The sequence below is a fragment of the Colossoma macropomum genome, unplaced genomic scaffold (assembly GCF_904425465.1).
Source record: "Colossoma macropomum unplaced genomic scaffold, Colossoma_macropomum, whole genome shotgun sequence".
NCBI classification, from domain to species: Eukaryota; Metazoa; Chordata; class Actinopteri; order Characiformes; family Serrasalmidae; genus Colossoma; species Colossoma macropomum.
In genome coordinates, this window is record NW_023494785.1 from 41,843,412 (window position 1) to 41,868,697 (window position 25,286).

Genomic DNA, 25,286 nt, shown 5'->3' on the forward strand with positions numbered 1-25,286 from the left:
GAGTACATGCATTTTGGTCTCTGTTGCGCAAAGGAAAAAACAGGGCTGGGGTTTTGGGCAAAAATGAATGTAACTCTAAGGGAGGAATGAGGGATGAAAAAATGACACATAGAGGAGTGCAGGTCGGTATGGCTGTGCAGTAGAGTTTGAGGTCGTACCCTTAGTGAGTACATGAAGTTTGGCGGCTGTCGGGCAACAAAGTAATAGTTTGTGTGGTGGCGAAAATGAATGGGACTGAATGGGGAGAAACGAGGGATGGAAAAAAAATGACAAACAGATGAGTGTGGGTCAGAACAACATTGAATTTGTGCTTGGGGGCCTGCCATGAGATAGTATATGCAAAACGGTGTCTTTCGGTCGAGCAGAGGGCAGTAGATGATCATGCAATTTTCACCCCATTCATTCCTATGGGAAAAAAATTGGGAATTTAACGAAGATCATACGAAAAACGTGCATCCGAACAAAAAACTGTAAAAGCTCAAATCACAGAATCAGAGTGGACAATCTGGAGTTGGAACGGTGTTGATATCTTGAAAACTGCAATGAGCAACCATAATTATTAACAGCATGCCAATAGCATGTTTTCATAGTATGACCTTTGAACTCATCCGCAGTAGTGCAGGCTGAAGCCCAGCTGCTCCTTCAAACACAGCTTTTAAATGGCTTTTAAAGCGAAACCTTCAGCACCTTCAGCAGACTACGCTGGACAGAGCTCAGAGGAGGAACTATGGATAAATTAAACAGCAGCAAACTAACAAAAGCTACAGCAAAGTGCTTTAGTTCCCCCCCGAGATCCTCCACCATACCAAGAATCCAGCTGTATGAATGAGAGCGAGAGGCTCGAATCATGCAGGAGCTGAAACACTGACTGTATGCATGATACATTACATGGCCAAAACTTTGTGGACACGCCTCCTAATTACTGAGTTCAGTTATTTCAGCCACACCCATTTCTAACAGCTCAAGTCAGGTCATCAAGTCAGTTTGTGAAACTTCTGCCCTTCTAAATCTGCTCCAGTCATCGTTAATTGTGAAATGGGAGCGTCTAGGAGAACCAAACAGCTCAGCTACAAAGCGGTAGACCTCACAAACTCACAGTGTAAAGATCACCCATGCTCTGTTGCATCACTCACTACAGAGCTCCACTCTGCCTCTGGAAGCAGCAACAGCACAAGAACTGAGCGTCAGGAACTTCATGAAATGGGTTTCATGGCCGAGCAACTGCACACAAGCCTAAGATCACTATGTGCAATGCCAAGCGCCGGCTGGAGTAGTGTTACTCCACTGGACTCTGGAGCAGTGGAAACGTGTTCTCTGGAGTGATGAATCACGCTTCACTATCTGGCAGTCTGATGGATGAATCTGGGTTTGGCGGATACCAGGAGAACGTTACCTACCGGAATGCACTGTGCCAAAGTGTGGTGGAGGAGGGATGATGGGCTGAGGCTGTTTTTTAGGATTTGGGCCCCTCAGTTCCAGTGAAGGTGATGTTGATGCTACATCACAAAGACATTTTACACAATTATATCCAGCATGACTGAGCCCCTGTGCACAAAGCGAGCTCCATAAAGACATGGCTTGACGAGTTTGGGGTGGAGGAACGCCAGTGGCCTGCACAGAGTCCCGACCCCACTGAACACTTTTGGGATGAACTGGAACATTGATTGTGAGCCAGAACATCAGTGTCTGACCTCACCAATGCTCTTTTGACTGAGTAGGCACCAATTCTCACAGACAAACTCCACAATCTTGTTGAAAGCCTTCCTAGAAAAGTGGAAGCTGTTCTAGCTGCAAAGGGGTTGGACTCCATAATAATGCCTATAGTTTTGGGATGGGATGTCCAACACACTCATGTCGGTGTGATGGTCAGGTGTCCGCATACTTTTGGCCATACAGTGTGTTTTTGCCAAATCGCCCACCCTTAATTTGGTGTCATCTGTGCTATAATGGAGGAATTCTGAAAGGTGATTAACAAACTTCACGGTGCGGTGAGTGGAACAGCAGGAGACTAAAAGCCCAGCTGGGCATCTGTCTCACTCTCGTACGCGTACAGAGCTGTTTTTGTGTTTTGCTGAATAATAGATGAGTCAGAGAGTATTAATAGCAGACTGAAACAGACACACGCCATGTAATTAAAGAAGAGAAAGTCCAGGCTCCTTTAGCATCAGCGCTACCGCTGGAACGTTCCTACATCTCTGACATGCTTATGCATACTTATAAAACGGATAGTTCCGGTCCTACAATCTGATTGGCTGAGCCGCGTTCAAAGCCGCTGTAAAATCCACGACATACGCACAGCTATGACCGCCTCACAGCGACTGAACTCTAACGCTGACTGATGTAACACTGCATCACATCACGAAAAAACCCTTGTGCTGTTAATGGAATAATCTTTGACTCTCATGCTGGTCGCATGGACCACAGAGTGTACTGACGAAGTAAGAACCAGTTTTTTGTTATAACTGAGGGGCTGACAACTTATGTTCTTAACTAGAACCAGGCTGAAAAGAGCCAACAGCCTAAACAACTCCATCATTAATATCACAGGCTTGAATTAAAGCACTTACGGTATGAATCACTGTTAAACTGCAATATAAAAGTCTAAAAAAAGTGTCACTTGAATGGTTTACGCACTTCAAATGTCTGTGTGTCAAACTCAGGCTGAATCCCAAACAGCTCTGTATTCCCTAAATAGTGTTCTATAAGTTTAGAAATTCTAGCCTCTACAGCCCAATAGTGCATCACTTATCGAGTGTGGATGTGTCTGAGTCACAAATGACTATTTCTTGTCTGTACTTTGCTCTGTTGGGCTGCAGGATCCAGTATTTAAATTCCTATGTAGTGCACTATGTAGGGAGCAGGGAGCCGTTTGAGATTCAGCCCCAGCGTGAGAAGAAGGCGCCGCTGGATTGGCGCTAAATAAGACTCGTGGTGGTAATTTGGTGACCAAAAAGTACTCATACACTCACGGACGCTCTCTCTCTCTCCCTCACTCTCTTTGTCTCAGGATCACAGCCTCTCTCTCTCACTCTCTCTATCACGGCCTCGCTTGCTCTCTCTCTTGTGCACGCAGTCTCTCTTTCTCACACTCTATCGCGCTGCACTCTTGCACGCACGCTCTCTCCTTCTTGCTCTCTGTCCGCGCCCCTCTCCTTCCCTCTCTCTCTCTCTCAGGGTGAATGTGACCCTGAAGGAAACCATGGATGATGAGAATGTGTAATCAAGTCGGAGTGAAATGTGTGATTTGTTAACGTTACGAGGATCAGGGCTGGTTAGAAAATATACAGGGTTGCCGCTTTGGACTCCCAGACCAGCCGATGCTCCTGATAAGTACCATAATCTCTCCTAGGGTTGGGCAATATGATGATATTTTAGCATTATCATGATAAATTGTCACAATATGCTTTTCTGAGCATATCAAGGATATCGTCAGTACCTGAACAGTGACTAACTACATGTTTCATTGCAAAGTGAGCATAAATATTACTGCTTAATTGGATTTAGTGCAGTGTAGTTTGTAAAACACTGAAGTAAAATCACTGTAGTTGTAGGTATTATTATTGTTATTATAATGAATATTATTGTATTTTTATATATGGCACTACAGATTCAGTTTTATCTGTTCCAAATTATTGAATCCCAGAAAAAACAAAATATTGTGATGCATATTGTGTATCGTGAAAATGTCTTGAAGTATCGTGATATAATATTTTTGCCATATCGCCCACCTCCAATGTCTCACTGAATGCATTTGCTACTTTCTTTTATTTACATTCATTTGCCTCAACCTAAAGCATCCAATTCACTTTGTTGCAGCGTAATATGACTGAAATCTAACGACTGTGAAAAATGTCTGCAGTCAGTTAAAAAAATGTGATCATTTCAATTGTATGTAAATAGTGACAGACCTAGAGCTGCACTGAAATCCGCAATTCAGGCTTCTTCATTACCTCCTTAATATCATCTGGGGTCTCACTGTATTTGGATACACAACCGTCCAAAAAAAGTAATATTTCAATAAGACAGACAAATGCTAACGTTACTAGCATGGACACGTTGCTTATTTTACCTTATACCTTTTACCTGGAAAACACTGAGTGTGTAAAGAGTTAAGAGAGATACTAAACTTGATGAACTCACTAAATGATGCTGAAAGTTTTATTCTGTTGAATCTATATACTCTCGCGAACTCTCGCGAACTCTCTCGTTCTCATGTTACTAGGAGACGCAAATAAACAAACGTGGAGCGTCTCACTGCTGCTGCTGTTTTCTCTGCCGTTTGCGCTGACACAGTAAAGAAGCAGCAGGTAAACATGTTTAAGAGGCTCAGGGATTTAAAAATGAGCAAGTTTTAAATGTATATAAACTCTATTGTGCTCGTGCCTTATTAAACCCAGCTCATTAAAAAGCTTTGCTCCACACGTGAGAGACTTTTCACCATTTTTCTTCGTGTACTTGCTGTATTTTCCTCTTCTGCACTCTCAGTTTTCATTGGCTGTTGCAGGAGTTCGTTCAGATTGAGTCAATGACCTGTTTACGCTAGATTACGCTCAGAGTTGGATCAAAATAATCAAACATGTTTGATAAACTCCGACTGGTCTGAAACGCAATTGGGGGGCCAAAAATAGGAGTCTGCGCCCCTCACACATGACTCGATTCTCTCTCCAACTTTGGGTCAGACTCCGACCGACCCAAAAATATGCAGACTAGAGCCGACCAGCACAGACTCAGCAAGACTGAGAATCGTGGCTAAAATAGGGGTAAAAGTCTTTTAGTGTAACCCCGGCTGCAGTCTTTAGCCGGCTGCAGTAGTCTTTCTGTTTGCTTAATTGAGCTGAACAGATTGGAAACTGATTCACTATTTCACTACTTGAAAATTAAAAAAAATATAACACACCACTAGATCTGAGTACTGAAGGACCCCTAGTGTAAATATTAGTGATACATTTTCCATATTAGCAGATCCTAATCACTACACTGCATATGCAAACGTACACTACATACCCCAGCATGCTCCAATGACCAGCCGCTGGCGTGGGGCTGGGTTAGGGATGGCTCCGTTATCGTGGATGAGCGCTGGATCGAAGGTCACGCCGTCTACGTAGAGTGTGACGGAGGGGAACTGCACACTGAGGGAGAGGTGATGCCACTCACTGTCACAAACCTGCAGAGGTCAGAGCAAGAAGGTCAACAAGGACAGAGAACATGCAGAAAATGAGGGCAATGTTGCTAAATTTAGCTCCCTATTCACCACCTTCTTATTCAAAGTTTCCGTTCCACCTTAAGTAATGCAGCAGCTGCACCATTTAAGGTGGAACGGAAACTTCGAATAAGAAGCTGGAGAATAGAAAGCCAAAATCAGCCCAGTATAAGCGACCCTTTCTCTCTGTCTTTCTGGAACAGACTGCATCCCCCCATCCTTAATCTGCTGAGTGTAAATCCATCTGCCACGCCAGACCATCCTCCCGCCCCCCCATGAAATCATACATTTGACTGCCCTCTCTTTCTCATCACTCACAAATGCAAATGCAAAGCTACGAAGCGCAAGTATTCAAGCAATACACTTAATTTACACTTAGTTTTCCCCCTCTAACCCCAAATAGAGTCGATCAGCCAACACGATTGGTGTCATGTTTGCCTCTTTAGTTTTATACCTTGAAGCTAAGATGCTAATGTGCTGTACAGTGTGGTCAGTAAGTTTTTATCTGCTCAGAAAAACCTTAATATTAGAATAAATACATATAACATTAGTAAAAAGTTATCATTTTTGGTATGTTTGTTTAACCAGCTCCTCAACGAAGCCCAGTAATAATTGTAATTGTCATGCAACACCTGCTTTGGCAAATCAATACCTTATTAAATTAGGAGAAATCTGAACCAAACTAGCTCACAAGCCATTTTTTTTAAATAAAAGAAGAAATTCTTGCTCATTTTTGTTGCGTAAATATTTGTTGGCATTTATTCCAATGTTATCTGGTGCTTTAACAGGCAAAAACACACTAACTGCTGAGAAAAGAGGTCTAAACAAAGAATTTTACACATTACTGTGACTAACAAGTAACAAAAGCTTATAGTCCACAAATAAGCATGTCGCTAACTTCATTCCTAAGTCATCACACACTCGCCTCAAACCACGTGGAGGTTTAGAAATGTAAAAAATCCAATTTAGTGCTTTTTAATACCTTTTTAAGACCTCAAGGCAACAATAATACACAACAGCACACACAAGCTCAAATATAGCCTGTATTAATGTCTTTTCAATGTGATTGAGTTTCTCAGTTTTTCTCAAGCTTCACCAGTGGTCAGTTTCTGACCACAGGGCCACTATCAGCTAGATATTTTTGGTGAACTGAATGTTCTGAATTAGTTTATTACATAAAATGACTTGTTCTTCAGGAATCATCTCAGAATTGAATTAGGGATCTCCGGATTTGGCTCTCAATCAGATTAGAGTCCTTTAATGTGGAGCACTACTCTAAGGCCCAGTCCCACTTCACCCCTCGCCCCTACCACTTAGCCCTACCCCTCCGTTATGTTCATGTCTGGGGTAGGGTGTCCCGATTCTTGTTGAGATAGAGGGGTAGAGTGAAGAGTTGGGGCTACATGGCCCTCCAAACAGAGGTTTTTCAGAGATACACTCTAGAAATGGAGTGTTACAAGAAGAAAAAAAAAACGGAAAACCGGCAGGATGGCTGCGTAAGCGACCAAAGAAACCCACAAACGTGAGGATTTTCTCCACTAAAAATACGATAATCATTGTATTATCTTAGTTTAATGTCGTGTTAAATGTATTAAGGTCATTTTCTTCATAACAAGCATAAAAAATCACTAACAGTATGCTGATGTTTCCCACTCCACCTTAAATGGTGCAGCAGCTCTGACACTTGAAACCCCAGCATGTAACTGCTGCTCCATTTAAGGTGGAACAGGAAAATCTGAACGAGAAGCTAACAAATAGCTGACTTCAGCTTCATATCACTGAAGAATTAGGGGTGGGTGATAATAAATAATTGCCCCCCTCTTTGAAGGCATATGATGCCCTAAATGTAACTAAAGCCCAGCAGTGAGGAGCTGAACTTTACCCTCCTCTGCTGTCGCTGCAGACTGGCAGGGTCGCCTACAGAGCAGCGCTGGTAGCTGTTAATGAAGTGATGCTCTTTTTATTTGAGGACCCATTTCATAGAGGAAGATTTCAACCACTACACCTCGTAACTCAGTTCCAAGGGGAAAACAGGGGTAGGGGTTAAAATAAGAAATGGGATTGGGCCTAATTTAGGGTATCCAAACTCTTTGTCTTGGGGGGCAAAGTGCAGTGTTAGTTGTAAGCTAAAGGGCCAAAAAGCCAAAACAGTGAACAAATAATAAAGGTGAGTTTTTAAAATAATACATTTTGTAAAATTACACATTTTGTCACTAAAGTATTTCAAAAGCACAAGTTTAAAAGGAGAGATATGCATTTAATAAGTTGAGCATAGTTTTTCAAAATGACCATTTTATAGTGTGTTTAATATTAACTTAGATCTAGTTTTACTGACCTCCCTGATGATGTGGCCACTGCTTACTTTAATATGCAGTAGAGTCTTTGATATGTGCATGGTGGTGCACTCTAAAATTACATATCTCTTGCTTTTTGTGGACTGTTTGTGAAATAATTTATAGTCTCATGAACTTGAACTACTATAACACACACACTTTCCACTTTCCATTTTTCAAATCTATTTTAAAAGATGCTTTAGAAGTTTTTTTTTGGGATCCAGACTTGCTTACGTGGTTTCTGACACTGCATGATATACTGTAACCTATTAATATAGACAAAAGTACATTAGCATAGCTAAAAACAGTAGCAGTTGTCTTGAAATGTGAATTGATTTATTTTTTCATTTTTTCATTTTTTATTTTTAAAGTTTTTTTCTCTTTCTGTCATGGCCAAAGGTTAGCATGTGCGTCCTCTGGGACACATGAAGCTCTTTTCAAGCTGCCACGAACTCAACAGCTCAACACGCTTGGAGGAGAACACTATCCACTAATGCTGTTACGTTAGCTAGCATCGTGCAGAGTGATGGAGAAGGAGGACCACTCCACCCATAAACAGCATGTCTTACAGTTTCCACAAGCTTCCATTACTGGTTTGCTATTAGTTTTGCGAAGAAACAAGGCCCAGTTTACCTGCTCCAGCTTCCAGAGGAATTTGACCGGCCGCGCAGCCGACACGTCTGGCCAGTAGAAGAGAGAAAGGCGGCAGCCGTGCACAGACAGGGAGTAGTGCGAATACGAGTCATCTGTCAATAACAACAAACAGAGACATCTCATGGTTACTCAGTGGTATCTGGCTTCAGACACACGCTACAGTCATTCTTCATCCAGCTCTTTATTCAATTTCCTCTCAGCAGTCCTTCTCAGCCTCAGCAGCCAGTAATCTAGGAAGGAAGAAAGCAAATCTTGTCAGAGTACCAGCTCCGAGAGTGTGGGGGAGAAAAATTAATGCTGCTGTCCTGTACTTATTTATATATTTATTTTCTGTTCTGTGACTCAGCTTAAAAACGGTGGGCAGTCATCTGCTGTCAGCAGCTCTTCAGAGCAGCCCTTTAGCCGGATAAGCCATTCCATATATACACACACACACTCTTTGTCCATTTTATCAGCTCCACTTACTATATAGGTGCACTTTGTAGTTCTACAGTTACAGACTGTAGTCCATCTGTTTCTCTGCATACTTTGTTAGCCCCCTTTTACCCTGTTCTTCAGTGGTCAGGACCCCCCATGGACCCTCACAGAGCAGGTGCTATTTGGGTGGTGGATCATTCTCAGCACTGCAGGAACACTGACGAGTGGATCAGACACAGCAGTGCTGCTGGAGTTTTTAAACACCTCAGTGTCACTGCTGGACTAAGAATAGTCCACTAACCAAAAATATCCAGCCAACAGCGTCCTGTGGGCAGCGTTCTGTGACCACTGATGACGGACTAGAGGATGACCAACACAAACTGTGCAGCAGCAGATGAGCTATCGTCTCTGACTTTACATCTACAAGGTGGACTGACAAGGTAAGAGTGTCTAATAGAGTGGACAGTGAGCGGACACAGTGTTTAAAAACTCCAGCAGCACTGCTGTGTCTGATCCACTCGTACCAGCGCAACACACACTAACACACCACCACCACGTCAGTGTTACTGCAGTGCTGAGAATGATCCACCACCCAAATAGTACCTGCTCTCTCTCTCTCTCTCTCTCTCTCTATATCTCTGTAATACATTCAGGACATTAGCATCACTTCACTTTACACAGCTAAGAGACATCATAATATCATAATAACCACATTTGACAGTTCTGGCTACGTTGGCTCATTAAGCTAGCTATAGTTACCTTAATGTATTGGCCTAAGTTAAAACATTACACTGCACTGTTCTGTGTGCACTCGCTCACAAAAATGTCTACAATTAGGCCACACATTACCGGGCTGAGGCGGCACAAATCCGATTTGTTTGCCAAAGCCGTGCTGTTTTCAGAGCTGTGTGGACACACAAATGTGACTTTTTTCAAATCCAAATTTTATATGTGGCACTAAAGCAGATACATTTCAGATTAGCGGCCATACGACCTAAATTAGAACTCTCAGATCAAAATTCATGTGGTTCTTTTTCACTGCGCATGCGTCATCGTTCAGCGTTACCGTGGCAGCAGCCAATATTCTGACATTAGTGTCATTAAACTGCAAAAACATCAGCCCCCTTTTTTTTCCTTCATCTCGCTCTGATGATGAACAGCTGAGAGCTGCTCAGAGCTAATTACCTTTACAATGTTCTTCTGCTGGTTAGTTTGTTTGCTGTCCGTGAGGCACATGGTTCATTCACATGACATTATTGATTATTATGAGCGCATGCAGCTCATTTCAGGACACGGGTTTCATACTAATAACAGATTTGAGTCACTTATGCAAATGAGAACCATCATGTTAGAAAGATCTGAGCAGAACCGAGCTATGAGGCTTGTAATGTGAATGTAGCCTTACAGAGAATCACTATAGAGCCCATGTGTCAAACACGAGGCCCGCGGCACAATCCTATCCGGTCTGCAAGATTATTTCAATATTTTATTAACATTAGCCTGTTTCAGAATGCCCCGCACTACAATCCCCAGCATGCACTGCAACATTATGTACGCTCCCAGCCCACTCCCTCAACAACAATGGGACAGCAGTTACACTGCAATACTACACAATTCCACACCAGTCATATCAACAAACACACTAGCTGTGTTTCAGCTGCAGTTCAGCCAGTAAAAACACTGTAAACACTCAGCAGCTCAGAAACTGATCCCAAGAATGAATAAACCTGCAGCAAAGAAAAGATGTCAGGTTTCTGTATCAAACATACAGGTATGTTTGAAAGACTTAACTACTTGGGACATGTTATATTTCAAGGTCCACTACAAATGCCTACATGTTGCTGTTGACGTTTTGCCGTATTTTGAATAAACAATGTCCTGTTCAGGTTACAGCAAAATATTAATTAAAAACTGAAATAAAAACAAAGCCGTTCTCTGTCCCCACAGATTTGTTGAGATTTTTTAATATGACCCTTTTAGTGGTTGAGTTTGCCACCCATGCTTTAGAGTGTCATGGCCAGCACGACTGCTTCCTGACTAGCTAACCAGCAAACTCTTTACAAACTAATAACAGAGCCGGTTTATGAGGAGTCTGGCCACTTCCTATTTCCCCTGTTATATCAAAGCATGACTGCAAAACGTGAGAACGCGCCCATAAGCGAGTCCTCAATGAAAGGGAGTAAATGGAGCTCAATGGCTAAAAACAAAAAGTTAAAATAGTTTCTAATCACTCTCCCAGAGCTTTCCCTTAATTTTAGAAAGTAGAAGGATGGATTTCACTTAAAAAGCATTGAAACCTCACTTGTGTTTCCTTTTTTCTACAGCAAACAGGTTTTGGGCAGCAGGACGCTAACATTACTGCTACTGAGTGCTGATTGGTTGGCGAGCGGTGCAGCTCATTGGCTGTTCGCGCTCACAGACATTATGAACGTACATGAGGCGCCGTTTTAAACTCCTGTAACTCGAGTTTAAAAGCTCTTAACAATATAACAGCAGTGTTAAAATGTTTTATGCTGCTCTGTGTTCAGGAAATAAATGTATTCTTTTACATTAGAGCGCCCTCTAGTGTTTGAGAAACCCGGAATACATTACAGAGTGGTAATTCTCTCTACAAGAGAACACCCTCAAGTACCATCAGGTCCTGGAAGGAGGCACCAAAAGCAATAAAAATACAGCCTTTAGTACTGGACCGATGACCAACGGAAAAAGTTCCAGTTTTCCAATGACCAGACCAAATTATGAACAGGTAAACAAACACATTCAGAAAGGCTGAGACGTGACTGACCGTTCTTCACCGTGCTGCAGATGATGGTTTCTTCTTCTTTGCGGGTCCCTCTCGCCTGATTGGCTGGCGGCTGAGTGCTGGCCCCGCCCCTTCGCATCCACAGCTGGAGGGTGAAGTGGTCCCCTGACACCATGGAGGCGACCGAGTCGGGCACCACGGCGACGTGGGCAGAGCCATTGAAGGAGAAGACCAATGATGAATCAGAGGAGGGCAGAGTGGGCAGCGCCGCTGTCCAATTGGCTGCAGGAGAGGGAGGCGGGAGCAGGTCGACCTCACCCCTCACAGCACCTATGGGGACAAAAAACAGGAAACATTTTTTATATGTTTAGATTTTATACATCTTTTAATTTCATATCGTTTTATTCATCGATGTTTTCTCACTACAATACCCAGCATCCATCACAGAAACATGTCACAGAACCACTGGGAATCCCTGTGGTCTCAACCAATCCTGACTGTTGGCCTAGCTACTGATCCACAGGCTAATAAACACAACCAGGCTAGCTTTAGTGTAACTCTTACCTCGGTTGTTGAACAAAAACTGCAAAACTACAGCAATTCTGTCTTTATTCAGCACAAAATTGACAAGGTTTTGAAGAAATGAAGAAAAATCTGAGGTAAAGTATCTAGATAGCCGGCTACCTTGTTTATGTTAGTTAGCTTTTAGCTTATTGCGCCTCAGTTGTTGAACAAAACTGTAACAAAATACAGCAATTTTGTCTTTATTCAGCAAAAAAATGTTTTTACAGAGAAGATAAGAAAAATCTGAGGAAAGGTATCTAGATAGCCGACTACCTTGTTTATGTTAGCTTTTAGCTTATTGCGCCTCAGTCGTTGAACAAAACACAGCAATTCTGTCTTTATTCAGCACAAAATTTATAAGTTTTCTACAGAGAAATGAAGAAAAATCTGAGGTAAGGTATCTAGATAGCCGGCTACCTTGTTTATGTTAGCTTTTAGCTTGTTGCGCCTCAGTTGTTGCACAAAACTGTAAAAAACACAGCAATTCTCTCTTTATTCAGCACAAAACTGACAAGTTTTTCACAGAGAGAAGAAGAAAAATCTGAGGAAAGGTATCTAGATAGCTGGCTACCTTGTTTATATTAGCTTTTAGCTTGTTGAGCCTCAGTCGTTGAACTAAACTGTAAAAAACGCAGCAATTCTCTCTTTATTCAGCACAAAACTGTCAGTTTTACAGAGAAACAAAGAAAAATCTGAGGTAACCTTGTTAACATTAGCTTTTAGCTTGTTGCGCCGCTCATCCGAAGTCTTTTCTCCTCATTTGAGTAATTCTTGTCATTGTAATGATGATTTGAAGCTAACCAGCTAATGCAGTTTCTCAAAAGTCCCTTCCACCTTCAACATAAAGCTTCAGAAAGGACCTTTCCTAGCCTTCAAACCAGAAAATCTAAAAGCTACTGCGGGTCATCACCGTAGGAGGTGAGCAGGCATGTTTACAGCAGATGTAGCAATGGCTACACTTTCCATCTTGGCCTGAGAGCCCCTCTAACATACAGACCAATCTGTGCCAACGTGCAGCCGAGTGAATAACAGAACTGGACGCCAATTGATGAATCCAAGATTTTTATAAGAGCATCAGAATAGCTTGCCGTGCTATAATCTCATTAAATTGAAAACAAGGAGGGAAAACACGCTCTAAAAAAAGCTAATCCTCGTCTTTACACACAATTTTCTGTCATGAGAAGAAACGGTGCGTTATTAACTCTCACACATCAGGGTCTGCAGCCGGGAGACGGAATCCTTTTAATCCGCTCGTAAGCGCTAAAGCAGACGGCATCCTCTTGTGCATTCGACACAGAGCGCAGCGGCCGCTTGAATACTAATCTGAAAGCACTTTCCTTCACTCTAAACCTGAACCGTATCCAGAGTAATGTGGAATTATGGATCATCAGTTACTGAAGGGGTGGGGGGTGTCACGGAAGGTAATACTGTGCCCCAACAGCTTCACATGCTGACCTGCAAGGTAGTCCAACCTCCAAACTGGTAGGATCCCACATTAATCTTTAATGTGTTCCCTGAGGTCCACTGAAGAAATATGTCTGGTTTAATGTCAAAATCAATTTTTATACCATTTTCTAACCCCTCTATATCCCTTAGAATTAAACAGCGTGCTTTTGTTACCATGCCTTTAAGGCTGGAATACGCAAATGAGCTCTGTTCTGATTGGCAGCCTGTATGGTGCCTTGTTTAGAATGAATTTAGAGTTGAAATACTCCTTATAACTTCAGGGTCAATGGGCGGAGCCAAACTGCTAAATCTTTTATATCTATCTTTTTACAAGGCAACAATTATTCAAGAAGAAAGTTTCGATTTGACTGTTAATAAATTATAGAAATAATTTTCAACTGCAGCCAAAATTTTACCTCTTAATTTGGTTAGTAAGCAATAATACCTGTTGTATTGGCGATAAAGAAAAATTGCTTAATGATGATAAGAAAAAGCAAAGCCAGCTGTTTGTCGAGTGAAGGTAGCCGCTAATTTCCTTTAACGCCTTTCCTAATTAAGGACCCATAACGTGAGTTTGTTGTTCTGTATAAACATTGTTAAAGTTTCAAAACATACAGATTCACTTCCCAATCCATACAGTCCATATATGGGAACTAAGCTTCAAAAAAAAGTCATTGTTTTTGAGCTAGAACCACAAAACTATTCAAGAACAGTGTGCTTGTACTTGAGGGGTATGTAAGGTTTTCTCACAGAGTTCGTTCAAACAATGTTTTCACTACAGGAAATAAATAGCAGAATGTTAAGAAAATTGAAATTGAACTTCCTCAAATGATTTCATAAAACACACCTTACACTGACCCTAATAGACACTACATACAGATTCATATGCATACTAACATATATGCACACATATTAGCAACCACCCGGGATACTGTAGCAATAGCCAAATAACACCTAAAAAACCACCTGGGATACCACAGCAATGGCTTAATAAAGCCTTGGCAACCAATACAATAGCAATGCCATAGTAACTCCTTAGCAACCACCTGGCAACACCTTAGCAACCACCTGGGATAAGCAATGAGCTAGCAACACCTCATATCTGGCATACCAGAGCAACGACCAAGCAACACCTTAGCAACTGTCCAGGATTGCATAGCAACAGCCTAGCAACATGACAGCAACCACCTGGGATAAAGTTCCAACCAAACGTTCCCCTTCTAGTTATGACTGGTACGTAGAACCACAGGGACGTCATAAATGGACCCTCGGGGAAAAAAATAAATCCAATGAAAAACATGGAATCTGGCCCTTTAATCCTGCTGCGCTGTCCTGAAGTGCTTTCACTCACCGCAGAGCCTCCTGACGGAGCGGTCCGAGTAGCTGTCCCGGTCACAGCCTTTCCCAATGTGGCCTGTCTGGAGCTCTACGGTGGCCTGGATGTTCCAAACCGTCTCCTCACACGTCTCCAGGTGCAGGTTGGGGAAGAGGGGGATGCTGCCGGAGCCCGGCGTGTATTCAACTCGCTTCGACCAGCCTGAGAGTCCAGAACACACAAACACAGGAATGAGTTTGAGCTTTTTGTGTTTATATTAAAAAAAAACAAAAAAAACAAAACACAAACAATAGAGGTTTTGTCCCGACAACGATGATGTCATGGTTTCCCTTTGTTCCTGTGTCTATTACTTCCTCTGTTTTGTAGCCATGTGCTTGTGTTTTTGTTTTGGTTCTTGTGCTCCTTTGTGAGGCGGAGAAATTCCCCATGTTTTTTGTCTATTCTGTAAAATGGCATGAAGCCAATGTGTGTCGTTTAGTTGTAGTGATTGAAAGAAAAAAGATGAATTCATCATCCATTTTCTCACCGCATCTTAATAGCGTTTAGACGAGATGACGCATCGGACTCATGTGAAGGTCCCACTACGTTAAAAATCCGAATTCCGAAATACATGAATGGAGTGAACAGGCCTTAAAACTCCCACATTAGACCAAGCTTGGTGGTTTGTATGGGGTATTTTGGTGGGGTTATCAATCTCATGATGCTAATTCAGGGTGCAACAGTTTAAGATTGCAGCAATATTAATTTTTCAACTGAACCTCGTTATCCATTTTGCTCAAAACTGCCTAGACATGGAGCTCCTGGTCATAACAGCGATTACAAAATGACAGATGTCTGTGAAAACCACCTAATAAGTCAACCACACATGTTCGCACTAGAATGAGGGAGGTGCTGAAATGTTAAGCAATGCTTTACCATTAGCATCAGCATTGGCTTACCGATCCAGCCAGGCTTGCAGGAGGGTTTGACTGTAATGACGACCTGAGCATCAGCCTGAGCTCGATTCTTCCCGCAGTCAAACGCAGTCACCCAGAAACTGTGAACACGCTGCTTCTTCGAGTCCAGAGGTTCAGTGTTCTTAATGTTCCCTGAAGAGAGAGAGAGAGAGAGAGAGACCGGGAGAGATATTCAGACACTGACAGTCATTTAAAAGCTAAGCGAGAGTGACAGAAACCAGCAGATACTTTCCTAAAATATTATAACAACGTAACAGTCTGAAGATAAGAAAGAGCGAGCGCAGGAGTAAAGAGATGAAAAGAGAGAGGCAGGAACGTCTCAGCGAAACGCTTCAGATATCTCCAGAGACACTCAGCATATGACAAAGAGAGACTGAAAAAATGCACCAAAAGGCAAGCTTCTTAAAAATGAAACAGGCAAGGAAGTTTGTCTGTTTCGGCTGCTCATATATCAGCAGTTAAATAAACAAAACTGTGCAAAGTTCAGAGACCACCCTTCATTTATTTAACTACCAGTCAAAATGGCTGTTTTTGAGTGTCTCCTTGCCCCTTGGAACTGATTACAAGGGTAGTGGTTGTCTTCCCTCTGAAATGGGACCCTCAAATAAAAAGAACATTACTTCATTAACAGCTACCAGCGTTGCTCTGTAGGCGACCCTGCCAGTCTGCAGTGACAGCAGAGGAGGGTAAAGTTCAGCTCCTCACTGCTGGGCTTTAGTTACATTTAGGGCATCATATGCCTTCAAAGAGGGGGGCAGTTATTTATTATCGTGCACCCCTAATTCTTCAGTGATATGAAGTGGAAGTCAGATATTCACCAGCTTCTTATTTGAATTTTCCCTGAGGCAGCAGAATGTAACTGCTGCACTATTTAAAGTGGAACGGGAAATTTAGCCAGCTACCAAGACATCAGCACACTACTAGCGATTTTTTATGCTTGTTATGAAGAAAAGGACCATAATACACTGAAACGACATTAAACTAAGACAATACAGTGGTTATTGTAATTTTAACAGAGAAAATTCACACATTTGTGGGTTTGTTTGGTCTCTTGTTCAGCCATCTTGCTGGTTTTTCTTTTTCTCATATCACTCTGTTCGGAGTCTCTGAAAAACCTCCGTTTGGAGGGTCATGTAGCCCAAACACCCAACACCCTACCCCTCTATCTCAACAAGAATCAGGACACCCTACCTCAAGGCATGAATGTGCAAAACAAAGGGCTAAGGGCTAAGTGGTAGGGCCGAGGGGTGAAATGGGATCGGGCCAAAAAAGCAGATGCTACAGTTAACTTGGTCTACAGCATAAGCTCAGTTCACAACAGGCTCCACACAGCACGGTGCTCCCACACAGCGCCGCGACCCGCTTTCCCTACATTTTTGCGCTAATGCAGCAGAACAAATCTTCAGCAGGAAGCAAGGTCAATGCAACGTTTTCCACGGGACGAGAAAACATCTTTTCTGATTGGTTATGGCCGCCCCACGTCTCTGCTCATTTGCATAAAGTTGAGCAGAGCTGAACCTCTTCGCCGCGGAGTGTCGCTGACTCTCTTTCAAAATGAATGGCTTCCGGCTGCCTTGACACTTTCGTCGCTGGCAGTGTGAACGCAGGGTCGGCAGCAACTCTTCACCTCTTGTCGCCCAAACCGCTGATCGCTCATCACCTGAGGGCGTATCTGAACCCGAACTGGCGCTGTTTGCCACGGTTTCACTGAAGCTAAGAACAAATCAGATGCGTTTCAGCTGAAAATAAAAATCCTGGTGAGGAATCGCTTGTGTGCTTATTTTTATTTAATCCCCGTGTCTGTTCAGTCAGTATGTGAGGAAAACAGTATTTGGTCTTTGCAATTACTGTTTATTTGTGGCGAAAGCACCGCCGCCATCACTTTATCTCTAGTAGGAACAATTATCTAGGAACCAAAAAAGGAGTGTACCCTTTCACAGTGGCGGAGATGATGTGCATACAACGCTGCTCAATCAGAGCCGGTGTATGAGGAGCCTGGCCTCTTCCTATTTCCCCCGTTATATCAAAAACAGGACTGCCAAACAGCAGAGGGCGCCCGCGAGCGAGTCCTCAATGAATGGGGAGTAAACAGCTCAATGGCTAGTTTCTAATCACTGAACCAGAACTTTCCTTTAATTTTAGAAAGCAGAAGAATTTATTTCACTAAAAAAAGCAAAGAAAACTGACCTGTATTTTTCCTTTTTTCTACAGCAAACGGTTTTTGTGCAGCAGGACGCTAACATTCCTGCTACTGAGTGCTGATTGGTTGGCGAGCGGAGCAGCTCATTGGCTGTTCGCGCTCACTGACGTCATGAATAAACATGAGGCAGCATTTTAAACTCCTACATCTCGAGTTTAAAAGCTCTTAAAATATAACAGCAGTGTTAAAACGTTTTATGCTGTTCAGTGTTCAGGAAATTAATGTATTCTTGTATGTTAAAAATGTTTCAGCATTTATAAACTATGATTTTGCTCAAATGCTCCATATTAACCAATTCATTCTTGACTCACTCAGGAGCGCCCTCTAGTGTTTGAGAAACCTGGAAGACATTACAGAGCGATAATTCTCCTCTTTACTAGTTCTCTGGCTCAGTGCTCAATTCCTATTGGTAATCGCCTTGTCGCTTCGCTCCTTATTTAAGTTAAATTCCGCTCAACTTTGTCGTGTCTCACTGAAGGTGAATGACCTCCAGCTGCCTTCTCGCTGCCGCTGTGAACGCAGGGTGAGACTGAACTTTGGAGGTGTGGAAAAATATCCCTGCAGATTTCTTTGAAAACCTGAAAACGAGCCTCCTAAAAAAATTAAAGTTGTAATACAGGCAGAGATTGAACACAAATACTAAAACTGTTTATATATTTAGTTGTTTTCTGTTAAATATCTGTTTTCTGCTTTTCCCGACAGTGAAAAATGAATGACTTGTACTTAATGGCCGTTTTGACCTGAAATTCTAATAAATAAATAGAGGGGGTTCTCTGATTTTTGGAGAGAGAGACAGAGAGAGAGACAGACAGAGAGCGAGAGCAAGAGAGGACAGTGGAGAAAGACACAATGGAAGTGTATTCACTGAGTGGTGCCTGGTTCAGTCTGACCCAAATTACCATCCAAACCCTTCACACCCAGGCAGAGAAATCTGCAAGGTCATCACTGTAAAGACCACCCCCCCCTCCCTCCCTCTCTCTCTCCACGTCCCTCTTCTCTTATTTTTTTTCATCCTCCTCCATCTCTCAATTTTCTTTCTCTTGTTTCTCCTTTTACCTCCTCCTTCTCTCCCTTTCTCTCAGTGTCTCTCTGCTTTGCCGCCCTCCATCTCTCTCTATATATATTTCTCTCATTCTCCCTCACGCTCTCTTCTTCATCCTCCGTCTCTCTAAGCTATTTAGAAGATAAGACAAAATAAGGCTAATAGAGGCTGGCTTTGCTGATCCTGATAGGAGGCTAACAGGCTACGTTCATGAGAACATTCTGGTGTCCATTGAAAAAATGCACTACTTTGATTTGATTTCTGTGAGAACACTGCACTGACGGAGAGCAGATACCAGCGCATGACACTGTATAGAAGTACTGTAAAGATAGTGGGATGTATTGATGGCCAGTAGAAGACGGTCAGGAGCAGAGCTGCTGTTAGTCACGTCAATGCTCAGCAAAATGAAGGAGAAACCAACGGCTGCTGTCAGCTCTAAAGATCTATAAGAACAGCTCACATCCAGAGCTGTACAATGCAACTCTAAAGATCTAGAACAGCTCACATTAAGAGATGTACAATTCAGCTCTAAAGATCTAGAGCAGCTCACATCCAGAGTTGTACAATCCAACCCTAAAGATCTAGAACAGTTCACATCCACAGTTGTATAAAACCATCAATAAAGATCTAGAACAGCTCACATCCAGAGCTGTGCAATCCAACTCTAAAGATCTAGAACAGCTCACATCCAGAGATGTACAATCCAACCCTAAAGATCTAGAACAGTTCACATCCACAGTTGTATAAAACCATCAATACAGATCTAAAAGAACAGCTCTCTGATCTAAAGCTGTACAATCCAACTCTAAAGATCTATAAGTACAGCTGTACAATCCACAGCTGTAGAGCTGTACAATCCAACTTCTAAGATCTGAAACAGCGAACATCCAGAGCTGTACAATCCAACTCTTAAGATCTAGAACAGCAAACATTCAGAGCTGTACAATCCAACTCAAGACATCTAGAACAGCTAACATCCAGAGCTGCACAGTCCTATTCTAAAGATCTAGAACAGTTCACATCCAGAGCTGTACAATCCAACTCTTAAGATATAGAACAGCTCACATCCAGAGCTGTACAATCCAGCTCTTAAGATCTAGAACAGCTCACATTCAGAGCTGTACAATCCAACACTAAAGATCTATGACAGTTTGTTCAACTCTCACTATATATATATATATATATATATGTATCTCCTTCCTGCTCGTCTCTTCTTCTCTCCTCCCACAGCCGCTCTTCCGTGCTTGGCTTCCTGTCCCTCGACTCTCGTCATGTTACAAAATGTCGGCTATTGATCTTCAGTATTTGTCAATGAGTCTCTGCGAGAAAGAGATTCTCATCCCCTATCGAACCCAGGCCAGATGAATCGATCTCAGATCAGGTACCACCCTCAAAAAACCTTCACCACCACTGAAGATGGAGACCTCGACTTTCTCACCGGAACAGACAGAGACAGAAAGGTTAAAAATCACAGTTCTGCCCTCTTAGTCGACCAGCCGAGAGCTTAGCATCATCCAGACTGCATGCTTAAATCACCACAACAGGCAAACATACGCAGAGCTACATTAGTATCAGCCATCCTGAAGCCTGAATGTCCGTACACTTATATGACATATGACGGCCTCGAAAACCACGAAAGGAAGTCTATTTGAGATCACTCAACAACTCGACACAATCTGAGACAAGCATGAGATGATGCCATGCTGTTAGCACTACGCTAATTGGTGGAATGTGAGCTTCCATTACTTGTTAGCAACATTAGCCTCACAGCTCCAGTGCAAACTACACTGAACTTAAAATGATTGGTCTAAGTTTGCTCACCTGAAAATCAGCTAGCTAATGCTAGCCAACATTAACATTATCTGTCATGCAGTTAGCTAGCTAGCATAACTAGCGCAAATTAAGTGAGTTCAAAGTGCTCGTAATGAAGTTAGCTCATACAAATTAGCTCAAAATAGACGACAGAAGCAACTCAACGTATCAAATAACTAAATAATAGCTTGGTCGTTATCTAATAATATAATTTAGCATTAGCTGAAGATACTAGATATTAACTTAGATGTGACAAACTGAGCCATGAGAGTGGCGGCACCCTCCTGTAATGTTATTATGAGACTGAGAAGCGTTTTAGCTGACGCAGTATTACATTCCACCAATTTCGGAAGCTGGAGGATCATGGGAGTTGTAGTTCTCACCGTCGTTGTCAATGGCGAAGGGGACATTGGGGGTGATGATGTCGTAGAAGCAGATCTGGCTGTACTGGGGTGAACAGTCAGCGTCCAAAGCTTCAACACGAACGATCCGGTCGAACAGACGACCCTCAGGGACGGACGCCTCATACCGGCGCTCCACAAACACCGGAGAAAACTCGTTCACATCGTTCACTCGCACGTGAACTGTTGCTCTGGGAAGAGAGAGAGAGAGAGAGAGAGAGAGAGAGAATTCAGAGATACAGAAAACAAGCGGAGAGAGAGAGAATAAGAAAAAAGCAGAGGAAAAAAGGGTGAAAAAGAGAGAATTCAGTGACCGAGAAGAAAAAAGGAGAGATAATTAAAAAGAAGCAAGAGACAGAGAGAAGTAGAGAACAAGAGAATAAAGAGAAAAAGAGCGAACAAGGAGAGAGAGAAAAGGACAGAGAATTCAGAGAGAGAACAAGAAGGGAATAAAGAAGAGAGGAGAGACAATTCAGTGATAGAGAGCAAAAAAGAGAATGAAAAAGAAAGCAAGAGAGAGATAAGAGAGAGAATGAGAGTATAAAGAAAGAGAAAGAGAGAGAGAAACAGAGAGAGAGAGAAAGAGAGAGAGCAAGGAGAGAGAGAGAAAGTGAGTGAGAGGGAGAACAAGGAGAGAAAAAGACAATGAGAGAGAGAACAAGGAGAGACAGAGAAAGAGAGAGAGAGAAAGAGAGAGAGAGAGAGAGAACAAGGAGAGAAAAAGACAATGAGAGAGAGAGAGAGAGAGAGAGAGAGAACAAGGAGAGAAAAAGACAATGAGAGAGAGAGAGAGAGAGAGAGAGAGAGAGAGAAGGACAGAGAATTCAGAGAGAGAATAAGAAAAAGAAAGGGAATAAAAGAGAGAGGAAGAGAGACAATTCAGACCAAAAGGAGAGAGAAAGAAAAAGAAAGTAAGGGGAGAGAGAGAGAGAATTCAGAGAGAATGAGAAAAAGAGGGAAAAGAGAGCGAGGAAGAGAGAGAATTGAGCAAGTGAGGGAACAAAAAGCAGCGACAGAGAGACATTCAGAGACAGAATAAGAAAAAGAGCGAGAGAGAGAGACATTCAGACAGAATAAGAAAAAGAGAGAGAGACATCCAGACAGAATAAGAAAAAGAGTGAGAGAGAGACTTTCATGCTAATGAAGCTCTGCTGAACTTGCTGAACTCTGGAACACAATGTGTGTAAAAATAGTGAACAGTGTCGAGCTGGAAGTGAGGAGCGTGTTTATCACACAGACTTCAGACGTGCGCGTTTGTTGTCCGTGTTTAAAGTGACGGTTACACACTGACGCAGGAATCTGTGCTGAGCAGCGCGTCCTCACTGAAGCTCTGCTGTCTGGAGCTCTAATACAGCCTGTCAGCTTAATCTGTTTCAGCTACAGGATCCAGCATGGGCTTATTACTGACTTCCAGCTATACAGCAGTCAGTTCTGATGCTACATTCTGATTGGTTGGGAAACATTCTAGCTGCACCTAGCTGGAAGGTGTTTTAAGTTGGGAGTGCTAACATTTTAAGCAGCGTGCAGGTGACGTGACCGATGACATCACGCAAAATGATTTGCTCTGACGCACATCATCACTCTGCTCTCTCATTTCTGGACCATCTTTATGCGAAATGGTAGATAAAAAACATCATTAATCCATAAGATGATTATTTTTAAGATAAAAAAACAACATTAGGCTGCTTTGAGGCTGGACTTTCTCTTTGAACGTCAAACTGTGATCTGTTTTTCCGACGCGCCCGCAAAGCAGCCAACAGCTGTCAGCTCAATTTAATGAATATGTGGCGTTCGCTTAATGCAGCTACTGCAGAATTAAAAAATATATAAATACAAACTCTGCTCTAAAACAAGCCTGCATGGCTCCATACTATGCTCAAATTATTATTATTATTATTTTATGATTGCTTTATTATTATATTATTATTATATTATTATTGGTATCGATGCCAATGATGGCACTTAAACACAGTATTGGTATCGATAATGGACAGAATTTAACTCTACGTCGGCGCTGTGGGACAACAAGCAGCAGTAAAAATGCTCATAGCAGAATCTGTAACAGCAGTTTTTGGTGTTAATAACACGCTAACAGAGCCCCTAACCTGAACAGCTGAGCTGCTTCTTTCAGTATCACTCGTCTGCCGCTGTGTGGTCAGTTACAGTCTGGGTTAACGATATGTAGAGCGGAAGGAACCGCCGGACTCTTGGCATAATAGCATTTAGCCTTGATTTAGCCTTTTGCATAGCAGCCCGCTAGCCGGGCCTGTGCGTCCACTAGCCCTGCCTTTGGTGAGCCTCTGTCGGTCAGCTGTATCACTCAGCAGTGGGGTCTCGCTTCAAGCAAGCCAGAAAAAGTGAACAAGACGCACATACGAAACAAACGACTTGAGAAATTTCAATGTGAAACAACACTTTTGAGCCAGAGAAGCTGCTGTGTGCTGATGTGTAAACACCACAGGTTTATTTGTTTACTGTTCAGTTCTGTTTTTAACTGCGCAATAAAGACATCTTACATTTAGTTGTTAAACATGGTACTTACTAATTATATAGTAGGAAATACCAAATATATATATATAGCAAATAAACAAAAGTTTTCTTAAGCATCTAATAAATATAATCCAACAAGTAAATGCCATCTAGCCAAGCTGAGAGTGTTTTATCTGTGACGCAGAACATAAATTTAACCAAAATAAAATATTTTAAAAATGCTATTGAGTAAATATCAGGACTGAGTTAGGTTAGATAGAGTTAGTATTGGTATCGGTACTCAGTATCGGCCGATACTAACGGATCAGGTATCAGTATCGAAGGGGAAAAAGTGGTATCGGTGCACCTCTAGAGCGAATATATTGTATACACATCATTTTTGGTAGTTTGCAGCTCGCTGATTTATCCATGAGTGTCCCGTGAGCACTGGCTATTGCAGTCTGCTGAAAGAATTGCTTTAAAAAGCCACTGAAAAGCTGTGTTTTCGTATTATGCTTTAATGTCTTTAAAAAAATGGCATTAATATCTGATTAATTGAACAATTTAACACATCATTAACATCATGTTTGAGATATTTCTAATATTTTCAGATGAGCTAACAGCCCCTTTAATATCTCACTTGTGTGATTTCTTGCTGTTGGTGCCGTCGGGTCCCTCTCCGCAGTCGTAGGCCTGGATGGTGAAGCTGTGCTCCCTCTGGCTCTCGCAGTCCAGCGGCTCTTTGGAGCGCACTAGGCCCTCCCCGGTGGAGCGGTCCAACACGACCGCCTCGAACTGGGCAGCCCCAGAACCGCCCGGGCCGTTATGGACACGGAACCCGCAGATTTCACCTATGGAGAAAAGAGAAAAAGAGTTAGAACCTGTATAAACACACAAAAACATACTGAGCACCTTCAAGATGCCACTAAAAATGGTTCTTTGAAACAAAGCCATAGAACCACTTTTGGTTCCCCAAAGAACCTTTCTATGGCTGGCTTTTTTAAAAAATATATTTTTGGATGGTGCCACAAGGAACCATCTGTTGTTCCAAAAAAAAAACCTCTTAATTGTGGAAATACATAAACATAAGCTACACTCCTTAAAAAGACATTTTTGGGGGTTCTTTAGTAAGGAATGCGGTTCTATCTAGATCCATGAAAACTCAAAGAACCCTTTGCATGATTAAGGGATACTTTGCATCATGAAAGCATTCTTCAGATTGATGGATAATGTGCTGTAGATGGTTCTATATAGAACCTTTTTGAAAAGGGTTCTATACAGCAGCCAAAAGGGTTCTGCTATTGTTACAAGCTTGACATCGCAACAAAGGAAGAACCCTCTTTGGTGCTACATAGAACCCTTTTCAAATAGGTTCCATATAGAACCATCCAGAACATGTTCTGCATCAACCTGAAGAACACTTTAATCATGCAAAGGGTTCTTTGCATCATGAAAGGGTTCTATATAGAACCATGAACACACAAAGAACCCTTTGCGTGATTAAAGGGTTCTTTGTATCGTGACAGGGTTCTTCAGACTGATGGAAAATGTGCTGTAGATGGTTCTATATAGAACCTTTCTGAAAAGTGTTCTACATAGCACCCAAAAGGGTTCCACTATTGTTATAAGCTTGACATTGCAACAAAAGAACAATGCTTTTTGGAGCTACATAGAACCATTTTTAAAAAATATTCTATATAGAAGCATCTACAG

The 25,286-nt window shown here is 42.2% G+C and overlaps 1 protein-coding gene across 3 annotated transcripts in view; it reads right to left on the minus strand.

Moving 5' to 3' along the window:
* clstn3 (calsyntenin 3) overlaps positions 1 to 25,286 on the minus strand; it is a 51,219-nt gene that overhangs the window by 15,726 nt on the left and 10,207 nt on the right. For all 3 annotated transcript variants that reach the window (XM_036595294.1, XM_036595286.1, XM_036595277.1), the window contains 7 exons: positions 24,214 to 24,424; positions 21,087 to 21,295; positions 15,632 to 15,781; positions 14,709 to 14,894; positions 11,390 to 11,677; positions 8,167 to 8,279; positions 5,005 to 5,164 (listed from right to left, as the gene is read on the minus strand). In XM_036595294.1, the coding sequence (XP_036451187.1) occupies positions 5,005 to 5,164; positions 8,167 to 8,279; positions 11,390 to 11,677; positions 14,709 to 14,894; positions 15,632 to 15,781; positions 21,087 to 21,295; positions 24,214 to 24,424 (1,317 nt within the window). The remainder of the gene's footprint in view (positions 1 to 5,004; positions 5,165 to 8,166; positions 8,280 to 11,389; positions 11,678 to 14,708; positions 14,895 to 15,631; positions 15,782 to 21,086; positions 21,296 to 24,213; positions 24,425 to 25,286) is intronic.